The following is a 12,758-nucleotide window of genomic DNA, read 5'->3' as shown; positions in this document are numbered from 1 at the left end:
CCCCCATTGTTTTTAGTGGAAGCTTTCATAAAAGTTATATTCGAGCGAATAGCTGCCGAATCGAATAGTGAGCTATTCGACCAACACTACTGATTACCACAAGTCAATGGAAATGGTGCTAAATACTTTAACATGAGGATTACAGCTGCTTAATGGTTGGCAATGTAAACATCAGCTATGAGCACACAATCATATATGAGTAATATGAGCTAGCTGTCTTTTTTAAAGTATGTGGGATTTAGATTTGTAGTCTCAGCTCTCTTCACAATGGCCTGGCTACAAATGAAGAGGTTCTGACCAGATCAGAAACTTTACTAAAATATCCAATTTGAAATTTTCTTTACAAAGGGAAGTGGTGGGGATGGGAAATGATGAAACACTTGGCACCCACAGAATGTTTGTTCTCCTTTTTTTGCAGTAGTTGATTCAGGACATTTTGATTTTTTGACCACTTATGGAAGATTTTAATTGTTACCTGTTCCACCCAGGAAGATTTACATCTTCTATTAATATTATTATTATTGATTGGTGGATTAAGTATTGGCAAGTTGTTCTCTTCATGGATCACAACAAACATAGAGACAGGTGTGAAAGAGTCTGTTGATGCCATAGTAAATGTTATGCTGCCTACAACATCATCCAACATGAGTGACGGTATGAGGGGGGCATTTCCTTTGGGGGCAACACAGACCGTCACATGCCAACTAATGGTACACTGACTGCTGTTAGGTACAGGAATGTAATTCTCAGACCCTCTGTTAGAACATGCTGGTGCACTGGGGCCCAAGTTTATCCTGGGGAAAAACAATTCCCAGCCTTATGTGGCCTGAGGCTCTGGGACATTCTCTTCAATAACATCCAGGTAGCAGACTATCCAGGGGCTCACTGATGCCCAGGCCTAGGTCAGAGAGGAGTTCCCCTCAGCTAGCATTTGCTATCTCATCTGTGATTGCAGATCCAGGATCCTTTTATGTGGACATCCTAAGAAATGTTACCTGTCTGCAGCCACCATGCGGTAATCACAGTTCAAGAATCTTGGTGTTAGCACGTTCATTGAAGACTTACCTGTCTGCAGCCACAACGTAGCAAGCACAGGCCCGAGATCCTGTCATTGACACATCCTAGAAAACCATCATATTTTATGTTGACTCTATGGCGGACTTCCTGGAGGATGGAGATATTCTTCAGCCACTGAACGGCCATTGCTATATTTTCAGTTCTCCCTAGTAGCCTGTGCCAAAATTACACCAGCTATGCAATCTATGTCCTGTTTGCAATAAAAGGCACCAGCCAATAATGGCAAACGCTATCACATATAGCTTAATTTCTGGCTACAGGTGTCCAGTAAAGATGCTGACTGCCATGCCTGTTATATGGGCAAATATGAACTACGGGGGCCACACTTCTATATACCAAACCTAACTATAGAATTGTGCAGAAAGCATTTGTTTCCGGTAAATGTTTGCAAATAATGGAAACAGATGACCATTTTCCATTTAAAGTCCCTTCTGTATCATTATTTTACCCAGAGGATACATTTAGATAAATGTCGCCTTGTATGCTATTTTCCTTCATTACCTGCACTTTGGGATTTGTATTTGTGACAGTCGGTGTGTAGAGATCAGTGACAGGCAGTCCCGGAGGAAACACAATGATAGTATTTCTGGGTTGCTGTCGTGGCAGTCATATAAATAAGATAACATTGCTGTAACATGTAACCAAGAGTGCATTACAATGAGGTGAGAGACGCGTGTTACATGTCATTGTGTTTGTGAGCTGCCACTTGAAAAGTCAATTTGTTTTTGCATATGGGAAGATTAGAACCTATTTCGGGTTTTCATTGCCAACAATTTCCTGGAAATTGGGCAGGGGGTCTTTTTTTGTCCTGGGGACCCTTATAATTGAAAAATGTTAACAGTTTTCACATAAGCAGATAAGATGAAGAGAATCATCCAATTTGGTCATTTGTTCTGGTAATAACTACATAGGTGGGGTTTCTTGGTCATTGTCATGTCTCTGACACACAGAGTGAAATTAAATCTTGCTTTCCCAGGAAAATTAAAACTCATTAGGGACAAATGGTGTTCAAACAGACAACAATGAACAGATTCCTGGGCATCTCCCAGCCCACCAACATACTTGTTCAAAATCAATGAGCTATTGAGTTGTTTTGATGGGTGGTTGTTGGGAGTCAACAGTTCCCAACTGCCTCCATTGGTTGCTAATTTTCACAGTGGATAGAATTTCTATTATGGGTTGCCTAAACCATAGTGAATAGAACTACAGAGCATTTTTCTATCAGTAATATGGCCACATCTAAGGACTATTGGAGCTGAAATGCTCATGTAGTATCAAGGAGCATTCTGAAACAGAGAGAGCTTCATCTTTACACTGTGAACATGTATGACGTAGTGACAGCTGAACTCACTTCGTTCTTTACATTTTGGTTTTGGCGAACATTAAAAATGAGCTCTGATGGGAGCCCATTGCAATGGTAAATAATACGGAGCACCCTCAACAACTATCAGTCAATGGTAGTGCTATCCACTGAGTAAATATGGAACAACTTAGAGCTATTTCTGGCAGCATTCTATTGGCAGGGTGGTTGTTAGGGGCAGTTACACTCCTGATAATCATGATTGGAACGTTAGAAATCGGGTGCTGGTTGTTATCATGCCAACTGCTTTGAAGTTTGCCACTTGCACACTCCCAATATTTCACAGATTTTACAAGAGAACCCCTAGTATTCACCACAAACCTACTTTAACCTAATTCTTAGTTTGAAGAGCTGAAAGTTTGAAGAAAATCATGGGAAATATTATTACATATGCATATTACTATTTCTTCTAATTACATAAAACATATTGAGGAAGTAAAACTATAAAACTATAGGGGGGCGTATTTGTGGTATGGAAAAACTATTCAGTTTTTGACTCATGGATAACAGCATTTCTTTTCTTTTTCTTGCAATAAACCATGCATACAAACCAATGGTATATAAGTTATACATAATACAAATGTTATATATAAAGCATACAAATTGTGCCAGCAATATACATTATACATATTTACATTATTATATATTAAAGTTCTACAATAAACAACTTCATTAAACCTAATTTCCATCCAATATACCTCATGGAAACACTTCAATAAGCTGATTTCCATCCAACACATTTCTTGGAACAATGACCAATTTTCAATGGTGCACATTGTGTCACTAGTGAAAAAAAAAACATAGCCAATGAAAGGTGCAAATAGTGCTCCACCAACATCTTGTGTATTTGTATATAGATTATAATATATTACACAGAGACCTCACAAAAGAGATCTAATAATAGATGGATTGAAGAGGTGTACATACTTTTTAATGTTTTTTTTTTCCATAGAAGAAAATTAAAAAAAAGAACTTACCAAAATTCTTTAACATGTCTAAAAATTGAGTAGTTTACGTGCAAAATGCCATTTTTTTAGATGTTTTACTCTGAAAACAGCTGGCACATTAAAATATTGGTACTTTACTACTATGTATATGACCAATACAACAAAACTATGATCAAGTTTCTTTAGTTTTTAGTATTTAACTCGTATTTTAGGCCTTGTCAGTTATGGAACTGTTGAGGCTGTCCCATAAACCCCCATTTGCACTAAATTTAGGATGACCACGCTGAAACAAACCTTTTTTAACTAGAGGTCATGCTGTGTATCAAACAAGGCCCAATAAGCTATTTTCTCACTCTTCTTCCAGGTTGGTGACCTTCATCCACCAGACTCTGTGGCATCTCATCCTTTATTACCTTGTTCCGGCTTCCTATTCCAATGGACATTTCTGCACACTGGATATTCCCGAACTTACAGGCATTTCAATGAAGGGGGATATTTTATTTGGGGCAGTTTTACCCCTCCATATGGAGAAAGTCTACCCCAAACTGCTTTATAACGAGAAGCCAAAGCAAGTTGTGTGTAGAAAGTAAGAAGTGTTTGTTAAGTCTGCTCCCATAGAGTTGTTCATTGTTCAAATTTTTTTTTTTTTTACTGCACAGATTTGTATTTCTATATTATGCTAGCTAATATCTATGGTCACAACCATAGAAAAAAAAACTTGTTTCCTGATATAATAACAGAGAAGAACCCTTTGCTCTTTGTGTATGGACTATTAACTTTTAATAAATGTGCTCTGCTGAGTTAGACCTATGATGATAGTTGGCTTGGCAGCTCTGGCATTGACTCATTAGGATGTGCCTGTCCAGAGAAAATACTGCTTCCTCTAGAGAGCAGAGGGACTTAGATGCTTTTTTGTCAGGAAAATAGCTCCAGCAATTGGTCTGATGTTCTAAAAAGCTGAATTGCACTTGTAACATTCAACAACCATCTTATGTTTATACACTTTCACCTCCTCCCAAGAGGGAATCCTATCAGTAGCCCCATGACTATGTACAAAATCTATCAAGGTGCTGTCATGTTTTCCTGAAATACTTGTGTTAGAATGTGAATAAAGCATTTAATAAAAATGAAATTCCATTGTTAACTCCATGATTGTAAGAATTCTTTAATTTGCTGAGGCTAAGCATGGTCTAAGGTGTTGATATTGTTAACTGGGTGAGAAACTGGGTGAGAGTTACATGGCCAAAACTGTGTAGACATCTGACCATCACATCTACTTGTATTGTCGAACATATGTGGAAGCCCCTGAAAATGATCAAGTTTAGATGTTTCCAGACATTTTAGACCAATATTCAACTTGTAGAAATAGTTGATCCTTGCTGACGGTGCTTCTGTGCATTAAGTAAAGACCATAAGATATGGTTTGGTGAGTTTGGTTGGAAGGAATTTTAGTGCTTGAGTCCTGCCCCTACATCTTATTTGGGATGAATTTGAATGCGGAATTCAAGTGGTCTTGCTGTCCATCACCTGACCTCAAAAATAGTCTTTTGGCTTAATGAGCAAAAATTCACACATAAAGAAGGTGAGACATCTTATTGTATTGTTTTAGAATTTGATGTCCAAGCTCATGTAGTTGTGATGGTCAGGTATTCACCAACAATACCCAATATGATATATATCATCTCTCCTGAGTTGCTTGACATTTGTTCTTGGATCTTCATACAAAGAAAAAAACAACTCCTCATTAGTAGGTAGTATTGATTAATTTAAAATAATAAATCTTGGACTTGTGTTTACTACTACAGATTGTCTCCAGAGACTTACCTTCAGATACAAGTTGTGAAATTTGCCACCATGGAGATAAACAACAATTCTGAGATCCTACCAAATATCACGTTAGGATTTTGGGTCTATGATTCCTGCTCCACTCTTCAGCGGGAGCTAGAGGGAACATTATGGATGCTGACAGGCCAGAGCCAAGCTATTCCTAACTTTCAATGTCAAAGACAAGTAAAACTAGCTGGTATCATCGGTCACTCCACCTCTACGTACTCCATCCTCATGGCTCACATTCTTGGGCTAAGCAGGTATCCACAAGTAAGCTGATATTTTGCAGTCTAATCCTGTTGTACATTTCAGCTTTTTTTCATTTTTGAATGTGAAGCACTATGTATGCATTTATGACTATTAAACTATTTTGTGTCATTCTGTAGTAGTCATTTTTCAGCAGTTTTTGTTATCTTGTAGTAGATGTCAATGGAGTAGATGGTAATTGGAACATGTCTTCTCTTTAAACCATAAAAAATGCATCTGAACTAAAGAAATGTGTAATATATTATGGCTTAGCAGCCCTTAAATGTGTGGCTTCATTGGTTTTCTAATTTACATAAATTTTCTTCTTTTTTACTTGGTGATCCTGTCAGCAAAACACACTTTCACTCACTGCACTGTAATACATGTTGAATAAAATTTGTCAGTCTAGCATAGTGTTTCTCAACCAGGGTTCCCTCAGAGGTTGCTGGGGGTTCCTAGATCAATAAGCAATTTGTGCCTCTCAGGTCAGGTCATTTTGGCTTTATGTAAGGTGACATTCTTTCCAATGGCCAGCAAAGGAGCCATGGATATAGTCATTATAAAAGGGGTTCCCTTAGGGACCTGAAAGTTATTTTAGGAGTTCCTCAAAAAAATCAAGAAAGGCTGGTCTAAGACATGTCAGGGCTACAAAGTATATGTTGAGCAAATACCAAGTAAAGTTGTACTGCACAGTTTAGCTATGCCTGTATATGTTTGCAGGCTCTCCAATGCATGCAAAAAATGCAGTTCATAGGTCAATACCTACCACTTGTGACATTGAAGATGCAAATAATTCTAGAGCAATTACCTCGCTGCATGTGACACAATAGAAATAATTGTTCATTAAATTGTTGATAATTCATGTAAGGTAAATGTCAAGTTTTAAATACTCAATATTTGGACACAATTTTCACAACTTAGTCCTGAAATAGAACATAGGAACTTTTTTTTCAAATGAATTTACTCTTTAAAGAGCCAAAGAAGACAGACTATTATTTGAGAGCCTTGGCGATCCAGCAAACCTCAAATGGATCTGGTCGAGGATTGAAAACATTTGCCAAATAATAGCAGATAATTTAATTAAATCTATTCATGGTTTGCTGGTTCAACCAGGTTTACCCACGGTAGTCTATTTCTCCTGTCTTGGAAAGCTTTAATAAATCATGTCCAAAGTCACAAACATACATTAATCTGTTTTTTTGGAAAAATACATATTTTGTTGACATCAGATAATTTTATCCAACAGATAAGCCACTTTTCAACTAGTTCCCTACTGAGTGACAGAACACGGTTTGCATCCTTCTTTAGGACTGTGCCAAGTGATGCCTTTCAATCCAAAGGATTAGCCCAGCTGGTTTTACATTTTGGTTGGACATGGGTGGGCTTGGTGGCTTCAGCTAATGACTATGGACAACAAGGCATTCAGGTCATTAAGCAGGAAATTCTTAAATCTGGGGCCTGTGTTGAGTTTACAGTATACATTCAGCTTGATCAACTCACTCGTAACATTCCTCATATAGCTCAGGTCATTAAAGCTTCAACTGCTCAAGCCATAGTTGTTTTCTCCACTGATGTCAATTTCCTTACCCTACTGAATGAGCTTTTGAAACAGAACATAACAGACAAGACATGGGTGGCCAGTGAAGCGTGGTCAACATCATCGTTGTTAGCTTCAGAAAAATATTCCAAGCTTCTCGCTGGAACCATCGGTTTCGCCTTTTACAGTGGAAATATCCCTGGTCTCAAACAGCACCTTGACCATATCAATCCCTCAGAGCCTCCAGAATGGCCTTGGAACTGGATGTTTTGGGAAGAAAGTGTTGGTTGTGCTTTTCTCAATTTTAAAAATTTTTCGTTCCCTCGTGAAAGACCCTCAAGAAACTGCACAGTGGAAGATAAAGTGGAAAATTTTCAGATTTATTTAAAACGTGTATCTAGCTTAAGAATTGTCTACAACCTTTACAGCGCTATTTTTGCAATAGCCACAGCTTTGCATGAATTACACATCTGTAGCCCAGGAAATGGTCCTTTTATTAACAGTAGCTGCTCTGATGTCTGGAATTTTAAACCGTGGCAGGTAATATGCACAAATCATATCATCAAATCATAGTATGATGATATTGATCATGAAAAGTAATGACAATGATGATATTGGGAGGTGAATAATAAAACAAAATGTGTTAAAAAATGAAGAACACCTGGATTTATAACCCAAAAACAACAAAGTAGTATATTTGTTGAAATTAAAAATACATATTTGAATACATATTTTTTGAAATTAAAAATAAAAGTCAATATTTGGTAGACATCTTTTGAAATTTGGTGGTGGCACAATTTTTCTTGTGAAAATATTAAATGTTTGGAACAGGATTTGACAAGTGATGGGTGTAAATTTCAACGATGGGGGTTTTCTTTTTTGTTTCATTTTGGCCTGGGAAATATACCATAGCAAGCATTTTGTTGTTTCTGTGTAATTAGTAAAAATGTTACATTGTAATAATGTTAAAGCAAAGTTTGCCTCATACATTGAGTATCATGTTTAATGTTTCATTTGTCACTCTTATTAAAATTTAAATAGGAAGAATGACTGGACGAGTTCATAACTATCCATTTGGATCCAGTCCTTTGTGGATTTGCTAAAAGAGGCAAAATGTAATTCTACCAATTTCCATTAACTGTGCCCAAAACCATTTATAAAAATGTGAAAGAAAATGTGAAAGAAAAGATGTTAAAAAAACCCAATAAAACAGGATATAAAAATTGAGCCCCATCAATTTAGAGTTTGTAATTATTTTATCTATAGCTTCCAAACCCCTTGAAATACTTCTTCTCTGCCTTTTGCACAGCATATTATCTTCTATGGATCATAATCCATGTTTTTACTTTTGGAACTTATGGTCTTTTTTACAGATCCTACATTATATGAAGAAAATACGGTTGAAATTAAGCAGTGGATATGAAATGTTTTTTGATCACAATGGAGACCCCTCTCCTGTGTATGATATCGTGAACTGGCAACTGAACTCTGAAAGTTTAATGACACGCGTCTTGGTTGGACAATATGACTCAACAGCACTGAGAATGAATACAAGTGCTTTAAGATGGGCTAGAGGAAGTCAAAAGGTAAATCAATGTGAGAATATACACTGTAGGTATTTGAAAATGATTCTAGCATCTTCCCCAAATTTGTATGCCTAGAAAACTTTCCCTCATTCATTGTTTAGTTTCAAGCACAGGAAGATATATCTCTCCATGGAGAGCAATACAAATATATATTTTTACACTGGAAAGAACTAGAAACAATGGATGTAGTACTGAGATACCAAGTAAACAGAAATCTTGCCCATGAAGACACAGCTGAATATTACTACCACTACAAAGCTGGCAATTATGAGATAGAAATAAACAATAAACTATTCATTTCATATAGGGAAGTTTGTTTATATGCCACTACTGTGGCCATTATAGAGACAACACAAGGGTCAAAATTGAAAGAGACTGATTACAAGAAATAAGGTTGGTCATGTACATAGTTTTCTTCTTTATTACCTTTCTTTAACTTTCTATATTAATGTGTCATGTGCCACTTAAATATATTAAACTATCTGAAAACAATTAAAAAGTAATCGGTCAATGGCAACTAAAAGAGTAAGACGCCTGATTAAGTTGTCCCCAATTTTTTTTTTTTTTGTTTAAGTTATTTTGGTAGTAATTTTTGAATACCCAGTAGTGTTTATTTTTATATACTTATTGTTATATTTTATGGGCCACTTTAAATGATGAAAAAATGTTTTGGTGGATGGGATTTTAAATGGGCAGACCAAACATAATGCCAAAGAGAAAAAAAATCAAATTAAAAGTGGAGTAAATTTATTTGACGCTTCATAAAATAATATTACCCATTGTGTGCATATTTTGTGTGTTTATTTAAATATATAATGAAGAATTTATTTTATCAGGTCCCCACATCTATCTGTAGTGACAGCTGTCCTCCAGGATTCAGAAAAGCCGCTGTCACTGGAAAACCCAGCTGTTGCTTTCAGTGCGTTCCCTGCCCACTGGGAGAAATCGCCAATCAAAGCAGTGAGTATGTTGTACATGGAAATGTTTTTTTTATTGATTGGAGGGAATGTATAGGGTTTTGTATACATTGTATTTATAACATGCAGTTACAAAATGTTTTGTTATGTATACATGTGACGATCTGTAAGGTGAGCCAGCTGCCTGATGATGATCTCTTTCCAGAGGTCTAATCATCTGATAGCTTTTTGTGCCATTCTGTTCTCCCACCAGGGGAAAGCGGTCTAAAATCACAAAATCCTTTTAGCCACAGTTGTTACCATAGGGCAGGTTACTGACAAGATCACTAAATGAAAGGACTAAAAACCTGAAAAAAGAAACCTAATTCAGTCACCACATCTAAAGTCTTCAAGCCTTAAAAGCTCTAAGCTTTAAATGAAACATCTAGATTTGGACATCATGCACGGTCATGAAATGTAACTTTTCTTTTCAAACTATTCACAATTGGATAGCTAAATTAGAACAGCCTTCCACAAAATGATTATTGGGTGCTTATAGGAATAATTAAAATTCCGCTATAAATGTTGTGACGGGATAACTCAGATGTTAACTTTAGGGCAGGAAGGTACTGGACAACATAGTCTCTGTATAGGATTTTGTGGTCCCACTTTTATTTGAAACAAACAATTAACAGAAGGTCAGTTCAAATCAGGTACAAACCAAAATAGAGCTTACTTTAGTTTTGAATAAAGTTGACAGTATAGGTCTAGGCTCAGCCTAATACCTCACACCTAATCTCTAATACCTTTTGATGCTTATAATACCTTATAATGCTTACAAATTTTGTAGCAAACATTTGCATAAAAGCAGGGATCCTTGGTTCACATTTATGTTCAAACTGGCTAACTGTCAAAGTAATCCATCTGTGGATTTGCTACAAATATGTAAAGGTATATAAAGGGTTTATTGAGAATTTTCAGTTAGCATGTGGTCAATAAATAAAGATGTTTCTAAAATTTAACTAAAATATTTAATATCTCTTTCAGATTCCATTGAATGTCTTAAGTGTCCATGGGATCAGTGGCCAAGTCAACAAAAAGATGGATGTCTACCAAAGCTCACTGAATACCTTTCTTATGAAGAGACCTTGGGGGTCATTTTATTATCCACAGGCATTACTTCCTCTATGATTCCTGTAGCTGTTCTTGGAATATTGGTTCATTACAAGACAACTCCTATAGTCCGAGCAAACAATTATAGCGTCAGTTGCCTTCTCCTGATCACTTTGTCACTCTGCTTTCTTTCTTCGTTGGCCTTTATTGGTTACCCTACCTGGGAAAAATGTCTCCTGCGTCAAGTGACCTTTGGAATGGTTTTCGCTTGTTGCGTCTCATGTATCCTTGCCAAAACTTTTATGGTCATGATTGCCTTTAAGGCCACAAAGCCCAACAGTGATCTAAAGAAGTGGGCCACTCCTCATGTCTTGTACACAATAATTGGCTTGGGAACCTTTTTGGAGATGGTAATTGGTGTTGCTTGGCTATCTCTGTCACCTCCTTTCCCAGTTTATAATTTAAATGTCAAAGCTGGTGTTCTCATTGTTGAATGCAATGAAGGATCTCTCACTGCATTTTGGTGTTCTATTGGCTATTTAAGTCTACTTGCTCTGGTCAGCTTTGTGGTTGCCTTCTTGTCCAGACAACTTCCATCTAGCTACAATGAGGCCAAATTTATAACATTTAGCATGCTGGCCTTCCTTAGTGTCTGGATTTCATATATCCCAGCATCACTTAGCACCAGTGGCAAATACACTGTAGCCATGGAGATCTTTGCTATCTTGTCCTCCAGTTGGGCCATGCTCTGCTTTATGTTTGTCCCAAAATGTTACATTATTATGTTCCGTCCAAGCATGAACACACGAAAACACCTCTTAAAAACTGTGATTAAATAATTAAAAAATGCCAAATTATTTTTATTAGTGAATATATTTATTTTTTCTGATATTCCAAAAGATTGATTTTCAGCTTACAAATCTGCTGAAACTCCTTTGGAAGAACCCTATTACAATAATTATAATGATATGGGAGTGAGTGGACTGAGAACAAAACAGAACAAAATGCTTATGTGTGACTAGATGACAACACATGTTATAAAACATTTTTAAACCAGTAAATCAGTAGTAGCTGCTGCAACTAAAAGACCTGACTTCAGTTAGCTAGAACAGGGCAAATCTTCAGTTCTATTAGAACCAAACCAAAAGTCCTGTTTTCAGGACGATTGCTACCAGTTGTTGGTAAGTGCCTGATTCAACCAGCAGCATTGGACTGTGGTCTATTTCAGTGGTTGCCAACCTTTCAGACCTCACGGACCACTAAATTCATCATTTTAAATTGTGCGCATTCGCACAGACCACCAGTCCCACACAGTCCCAAGTCCCAACTCAAATTTATTTTTTTTATTATTATTTGTTTGCTTTGTTTTTTACAATTGTCCTGCTTTGGCATGAACTGAAAAAAGTAGGACATCTATTTTTGGGCACAGCATTTCGACATAGCTAAACAAAATTACAGTGCGTGGTATCATAAGCACAACACCGGCAGTAGTGTAAATAGGCCTTAAATGTTGCTCACAGATGGAGCTTTTAAATCTGTTTCTGACCAGTTGTATTGTAATTGTATTTAAAAGAAAAAAATGCCCAAAATATCAGTATTAAATATTTAAGTTCAAGGGAAGAATAATAAAGATGTCTAAAATATGGTTTGTGACTGCTTGTTTTTAAAGGTGTTGGGGAGTAGTCTGTCTGCCTGCCTATCTATCTATCTATCTATCTACTGTGTTTCCCCGATTATAAGGCATCCCCATCAAATAAGCCACCCCGGATTTTTGCTAAAATAATTAAAATATGGCACTCACCCGCGAATAAGACATCCTCCGGTACCTGATACTGTGTGTGTCTCCTCGATGCTGGCTGCAGTGCAGAACGAAACTGAAAGTAACAAGCTGGCACATGCGCCAGGAAGCAAGCTGCTGATCCCTGCCCTAACGGAGTTACCCGGCCGTACAGTAGAAAAAAAGCTAAGTCAGTGAACAGAAGGGGACAATCAATGGCACAGAGTGATCACAAGGGGACAATCAATGGCACAGAGTGATCAGAAGGGGACAATCAATGGCACAGAGTGATCAGAAGGGGACAATCAATGGCACAGAGTGATCAGAAGGGGACAATCAATGGCACATGAGTGATCAGAAGGGGAATATGAATGGCAGGCACATGAGTGATC

At 37.1% G+C, this 12,758-nt stretch overlaps 1 protein-coding gene across 1 annotated transcript; it reads left to right on the top strand.

The window, feature by feature from the left end:
* Positions 1-5,238: 5,238 nt before the first annotated feature.
* LOC140322297 (extracellular calcium-sensing receptor-like) lies at positions 5,239-11,428 on the top strand. The gene is made up of 5 exons (XM_072398877.1): positions 5,239-5,481; positions 6,704-7,276; positions 8,368-8,580; positions 9,417-9,540; positions 10,524-11,428. The coding sequence occupies exons 1-5, from the start codon at positions 5,239-5,241 to the stop codon at positions 11,426-11,428; spliced, it is 2,058 nt and encodes a 685-aa protein (XP_072254978.1).
* The last annotated feature ends 1,330 nt before the right edge of the window (positions 11,429-12,758 follow it).

This window comes from Pyxicephalus adspersus, chromosome 2, assembly GCF_032062135.1.
Source record: "Pyxicephalus adspersus chromosome 2, UCB_Pads_2.0, whole genome shotgun sequence".
Classification (NCBI taxonomy): domain Eukaryota; kingdom Metazoa; phylum Chordata; class Amphibia; order Anura; family Pyxicephalidae; genus Pyxicephalus; species Pyxicephalus adspersus.
This window is presented reverse-complemented; position numbering and strand designations above follow the sequence as displayed.